Below are 6,649 nucleotides of genomic sequence, written 5' to 3' on the forward strand. Positions count from 1 at the left end.
CTATATATGAATGAAAAGTATCTATATAACCCGTTAACAGTGTTGGGCAGTAACTAGTTACTAGTAACGCGCTACTGTAATTTAGTTACTTTTTACAATAACACTCTAACACATTACTTTTTAAAATACAGTAGCCTAACTCAGTTAGTTATAAAATGGTGCGTTAGTCAGTTACTTGATAAATTATTTAATCATTTAATTGTGCGACACTCGTGAGGATAAGCGTTCAGAACCAAATAATGAATGGATGGCTGCTGTGTACGGTACTACTTCCTGTTTACAATGGATTGCTGCTGCCTTGCTAACGCAGAGGACGCATTGCGGGCGAGTGTCGGATTCGGCAGTCATGGAGAGTCAAGGCGAGCACAAGACGAGTTTTTTCAATGTAAAAATATGCTCCTTACTTTACTATAGCTGAGCATAGAGGAACAGTGTATGTTCTTTTTTTTTTTTTTAAGAGTTACTTACTAACGCATTACTTTTTTGTTTAAGTAATTATCAGAGTAATTGAGTTATTTTTAAAATGTAGTAGTAACTGTAACTAGTTACTTTTTTTAAATTTTGGTAACAAGCACAAGACTGCCCGTTAAGTAACTGATATTTGAACACAAATCAACATCCTATCTACTATTGAGAGACAACATAATAAATACAGGAATAGTTTATTTATCCTCCTAAAATGACTTTCACAATATCAATTAAAAAGTAATTAGCAACGTGCTTGTTAAAAATGTTTTTTTTCTTTATGTCTGAGTAGATTCTTAGTCATCCAGGTCACAGTAATCCACAAAGGTTGTGTATATATTGTATATATGGGATATTGCGAACAAATGTACATCCAAAGCACTGTGCATTGATGTTAGTGTGTGGACTTTAATTACATTTGAGTCCCGACTGACATATCACTCTTACTTACCAAGCTGGTATTGGTGTTATTACTATCTTCTTCAGGCATGGGCAAGAACACGGCCAGGGCTATACAGTTTGCAAAGATGGTCAATAAAATGATGATCTCAAAGGTTCTGGATGAAGATTCAGCTCAGGATTATTACTCAAGGATGATGGGAATTCCACTTGATCCCAAAACAAATAAGAACAGATTATATTTGCTACGGGTATACTGACATGCCATGTCTGTCTTGTAGAAATGTATTGCGCTGCCATATAAGGCATTAACAAAATGATTAAAGATGAGTGTTGTGGTGTCCCGCAGGGCAGGTCGAGCAGCAAAGTACCATGTGGCTGGTGAATAGTGTGTAAATCTCTCTCGTTTTGATGTGCTCCATCATGAGTCGGTAGTCCCTGCTCCACAGTAAAACAGAATATCCGTCTCCCTGTCATCTCATTCCCACCCATAGGGGGCTCAGTAAGAGAATTCCCCTGCCAGCTCAGCATCATGTCTCCCCTGTGATGCAGCAGGACAGCTGCAGTGCCCAATAATATGTCCAAAGCAGCGAAACACACACGTGTGAAAATGAGTAGGGCTTTTTTGCTATACTTGTCATACGTTCACTACGCTGTATGATCTTTTTTCCGCGATAGTTCAAAGTTGTTGTTTTTTTAAATGCAAAGTTGCTCCTCCACCTGTGGCTGACATGTGCTGCAGGGTGACATACCAATGTGATTATACTTGTGCAATAAAAAGTGCCCATGACTCGGTTGAGCATGTGGCGACAAATGGCAATGGAACGTGGTGGGAAATTTTACAATTCCATAACAGGGTCAATGTTTACAATCTGTGTTGGCCCTTTCTTTCTGTGTTAACTTTCCCAAATAATGCAAAAATATTGCATATACAGTAATAAGCCCTAAATTGTTAACTAGGGATCTTTTAACTTGAAACGACAATTTATCAGCAAGTTTTTAACAGTAAAGGTGTCGGCTGTAAAAACAGCAATTAGTGTCAGCTAATTCTGTTCTGGATGTTCGACATGTCTAAACCAGGAATGGGCATGTGGCTAAAATAAAAGCAGGAAACTCCCTGCAGGGGCCGCATAACATCACTCAGCAGCCGGCTGTCTGACGGTGCACCAAGCCTCACATAATGGAAGCATTTGAGCGTCATTTCCACATTAACTCATTCACTGCCATTGACGTAAAAAAAATTATATGAACTATTTTTATTAGATTAACATTTTATCCACTTTTGTTAAGAGTATAAAAACCTAGATTTTTTTTTTATTGTACTGTACATTTAGAACAGCTATAAAATGAATGATTAATCGTGAGTCAACTATTGAAGTCATTTGATTAATTACAATTAAAAAAATTACCACCTGATGCGATTTAAAAAGAAAAGATTATTAAAAATTAGGAGCGCCAGGCGATTAAATTTTTAAATTGCATGACTTCACAAGTTAACTCACAATTAATCACAAATTTTATATCTGTTCTAAATGTACAATAATAAAAAAAAGGTTTTCATACTCTTGTTAACAAAAGTGGAAACAAATGTTAAACTAATAAAAATAGTTCAAATGAATTTTAAACAGAGAGCAAAAGTGACTTTGACGCAAGCTGCCAGTGAATAACAAAAGTCTTTGCACGTCAGACTAAAATCAACTGAGATAAAGGAGACGTGGCCAACGCATTGATATCATAGCATGCAGCTGGTGTAAAGCATCTTAATCGCAGCTTTATCAAGTTGCGGAGTCGTTTGACCACCTCGCACGCCATGACCTCTGACTCTTCGGCTTAATAAATAATAATAATAATATTAGCACAATATAAAGGATACTTCCACTCCACAATGTTGATGCAGGCCTTGCGGAAGGGGTTTTTAAGAGTGAAGAGGAAGAGGGATCTGGCAGGTCTTGGGTTGCCCCCCGTGGCCTGTAACTTTTTCAGCTTCTCCCGCTGCTTCCTCTTCAGCTCCTCTTCATTCATGATGACCGGCTTGGCCGCGTCCGAGTTTGCTGCCATCCTGGAGACTCTCAACACGTCTTAATCCCGGAGAAATATGTCCACTGATTGTATAATCCCAACCCGGTGTGGAGCGGAACTCCTGGTGGTGAAGAGCTGCACGGTCCGGATTTGATAATCCCGTTTATGCTCCTCTCTGTCCCTCCATCAGAGCCACAGGCCGCTCCTGGCTGAGGACCTCTGACAGGAAAACCTGCTGGCCAAGTGTCTGGAAGCGCAGTTGGCCCTGCTGGTGTTTAATTTTAGACTGTGAACCAGCGGCGAGCCATGCTTGGGGATGGTAAAAAAGTTTGGGGGGTAGAATGTGGAAGAAGGGAGGAGATGAAATCAAGGGGGTGTCAAGGCAGGGCTCACACTGCCCAAGTTTTCTTCCTCAGTGTTAAAATGTGCTCACCATGTTTCCTTTAGGGACAGTGTTTGACTTCTAAAAAATAGTTTACCAATAAAAATAAATAAATAAATACAAATTAGTGTTGAAACACATTTGTTCTACCTTGTTTGTACGCAGAAATCGACCAAATTGCGTCAGTGTGTTCGAAATTAAATTGGTAACGGGTAAAAATGTGTCATACCAAGTGGTTTAAGTTGACATAAATTTTCAAGAATAACATATCTGAACTGATTATTTGACGAGAGCACCACGTGGGGAAAAGAAAGTGCTCTGTCATGTTGTCTATCGCCCTCTGGTGGAAATATTTAGTATGAGCAAATTAGGAACACAAACACACCCAAAATTGTTTAACCAGCGTATTCTTATTTTGCATCAAAACAAATATACAGACAAATAAAACAGCAGGGCAAGAACATTCAAATGAGTCATACGGAGTACATACATTCATGATAAATAAACTGATGAAAAATAAATCAGTGAGAACAATCAGGGTTATCACTACAACAAATGTAATTTGTATAATTTACTACTTATTTAATGACATACATTGAGTGCCCAATTATGATCTGGATTTCCGTGTATCACACAGACAATAACAAACAGCACACATTAAAAGTATGTGCAACTATGAACAGCAATAAATTATGAAAAAGATTCTCTTACACCTTAACACAATGCTTCATGGCACAAACAACTCTTTTTTTTTTTTTTTTTTTTAAACCACAATATGAAAACTATGACGAAAAACAGTTTAGAATGTTCATGTGTGTTACACAGGCAAATGGTTGAAATAGGCCGGCAGAACTTTGTGATTGGTCCAGTTGCAAATAAGTAAAGAGTATTAGTACGCAATGAGAAACCACCAATCAGCAACTCACAAAATCACTTGTTGGTGTTTTGTTTCTGGGAAACCTTTCCTTCACTAGTCACTAAAAAACAATTAACTACCGGTACTCAATGTTTTATAGACTCTTTTTGGAACACCCTAAAATGCCACAAGATGGCGCCAAAACCCTCGCAACGCAATCTCGGTTGGAGACACGGAAGCACATATTTACTAGCATGCTAAATTGCTGATCTATGGAGTTGTTATTGGCAAATATATACGATTGTATATTTTTTTTCCCCTCATTGAAACACAAACATGGCACAAGTGTCAAGGAAGTGGTTGATTGCCTGGCCACCATAGCTGTATAATCTTACTACAATACAAAGCGAGCAAACAGGTGATAAAGGAGTGTGTGGATATTTAGAGGCTGTTGGCAATTATCATTGACTGCTCATGGGCATTTGGGGGACAGCGACTCTCCACATTTCCCTTCTCAGCCATTATCAAATTGTATAGTAGTTTAATATTACTATAAAATACAATAACAAAATACTGTATTTTTTTTTTTTACTGTATTGGTACAGCTTGGTGGTGGCTAGGTGGTGTTTGCATTGCACTCGGAAATGTCATTTTGGTTGCGAAAGATAATTTAAATTTTGAATATAAATTGATGGTAATATTATTGTCAAATACTTGCACATGCAGTAGTTGATAATAACACTAAGTGTTAGCCACGGGTGTATTACGGTTTTAGTCTTCAAAAATAAGCAGTGAGAAGCATCATGATCAGTGTTATACTAATTGATACATTTTTGAATCAAGGCATGGAATGCAAAGCAGTGAAAATGTGGGAGTGAAGAGCAATGAAAAAGTGCAGCTGGTGACAGAGAAGATACCTGCTCTAAACCCTTCAGGATCTGAGACGCTGGGTTTAACTAAGCATCTTGTGGCGGTCAAACACAGTCTTGCGCTGCTCCTGGACCTGCTTCTTCCAACGTTGCTGTGCCCCCTCCACCCGTTCCAGCACTGTGTTTCCTCTGGCCTGGCTGCTGCCCACCTGCGGACGCATCTCCTGCGCACAGCCAGACAAGAATAGAGCATGTGGAGAAGTGGAGATTCATGGGAAGGTAAAAAGAATGGCTATCTTGAGCGGAATTAAATGCACATATATAATATTTGATATACCTCAGAGTCCTCCTCGTTGTGCAGAGGTTGGGTGTAGGCATCGTGCTTGCGAATGAGAGGATCCACCAACAGGAGGAAGAGCATGTACAGCAGCAGTGCCCCCACCACAGACAGGTAGATGATGATCGTCACCTGTGACATAAGTGATTCTTAAGGTTAAGATTCAGCCATAAGGTCAGAAAGGTTAAAAAAAAAAAAAAACAACTGACAGATGAATACAATAATAACTGAGACAGCAAAATAATTATTGATGAGATGTGAGGTCCTATCAGGAAGCACTGTCCTACCCTGATGGTGTTGCTACTCCGCTCCTCGTACTTGCACTCACACAACAGGCAGTAAGCTTCAACATCACGGCCAGGCACCGGCATGGGCTCCACCACATGAAGGCAGTTGCTAAAAACAAACAACGAAATTTAACAGATTATGAATCGCCAACTGAGACAGAACAAGGGTACAAAGAACAAACACTTACCAATCCTTCTGGGTGAAATTTCTGTTGTAGACGTGGCCAGTGATGTTTCTATAAGGCGGGCAGATGCACTTGCAGCGAACGTCTTCAAAATTCTGTCATTGCAGTAAAACGAAAAAAAAACAACAACAACACAAAAACAGAACCCAAGTTGAAGTGGTCTGACTTTATGACGTGGTTTAGCAAAAACTGTACATTAAATAAAGCATGTCGTATCATTTTGGCTTAATGCTGTAAATAGTTTGTGCAATAATACCTAATGTTATGGGTATAATGTATATTAGTGTTCATGAATATTGTATAATAATTTCCCTGACTGTTTTTCCCTCCCAGGATGGACGCCCGTCTTACCTTCGCATTTGCAACAGTAGCAGCATCCAGCAGCAGGACGAAGACCGCCGCAGCTACGACAAAAGTCCACAAAAACGACATCCTCTCACCGGCACTCAACCTAACGCCGTATATCACGCCGCAAATTCAATATACAATAGAGTACAATTAATGTAATATATCCGGGAACACTCGAGAAGCTAACTTAGCTTGTCAGGTGCTAAATTCCCCTACTTCTTTGTTTCGGTTTGTCATCGCACACGGCGACACTGCCACCTAGTGGTTAAAATACCCCCCCCCCCCTTTAAATTTTTTAATTTTTTAAATTTTTAACAACTTACAGTACAGTACATTTAATTTAAGTTAGTTTACTTATCATTGAAACTAGTCACTCAAAGTCTGGTTTTATACCACTTTATATAAAAAAAAAATGCTATTACTGCTGTTGAGATACTTGTAAAACGTATAAATAAATAAATAAATACAGTTGAGTTGAGATCACTGTGTAAAATAGGAACAT

The 6,649-nt window shown here is 39.0% G+C and overlaps 1 protein-coding gene across 1 annotated transcript; it reads right to left on the reverse strand.

The window, feature by feature from the left end:
* Positions 1-3,656: 3,656 nt before the first annotated feature.
* On the reverse strand, positions 3,657-6,389 carry tmem9 (transmembrane protein 9). Its single transcript, XM_077551421.1, has 5 exons — positions 6,151-6,389; positions 5,803-5,894; positions 5,615-5,723; positions 5,328-5,459; positions 3,657-5,214 (listed from the first exon to the last, which is right to left on the reverse strand). The coding sequence occupies exons 1-5, from the start codon at positions 6,229-6,231 to the stop codon at positions 5,074-5,076; spliced, it is 555 nt and encodes a 184-aa protein (XP_077407547.1). The 5' UTR covers positions 6,232-6,389; the 3' UTR covers positions 3,657-5,073.
* Positions 6,390-6,649: the final 260 nt, after the last annotated feature.

The sequence above is a fragment of the Vanacampus margaritifer genome, chromosome 1 (genome assembly GCF_051991255.1).
Source record: "Vanacampus margaritifer isolate UIUO_Vmar chromosome 1, RoL_Vmar_1.0, whole genome shotgun sequence".
Taxonomy (NCBI): Eukaryota; Metazoa; Chordata; class Actinopteri; order Syngnathiformes; family Syngnathidae; genus Vanacampus; species Vanacampus margaritifer.

What these genes read in the sequence shown, in the direction of transcription:
- tmem9 (XM_077551421.1), bottom strand. Translation starts at nt 6,231, where the DNA reads ATGTCGTTTTTGTGGACTTTTGTCGTAGCTGCGGCGGTCTTCGTCCTG. An exon ending in AATTTCACCCAGAAGGATTG is followed by an intron (nt 5,724 to 5,802) that starts GTAAGTGTTTGT and finishes GTTTGTTTTTAG; the next exon opens with CAACTGCCTTCATGTGGTGG. An exon ending in ACAACGAGGAGGACTCTGAG is followed by an intron (nt 5,215 to 5,327) that starts GTATATCAAATA and finishes GGCTGTGCGCAG; the next exon opens with GAGATGCGTCCGCAGGTGGG.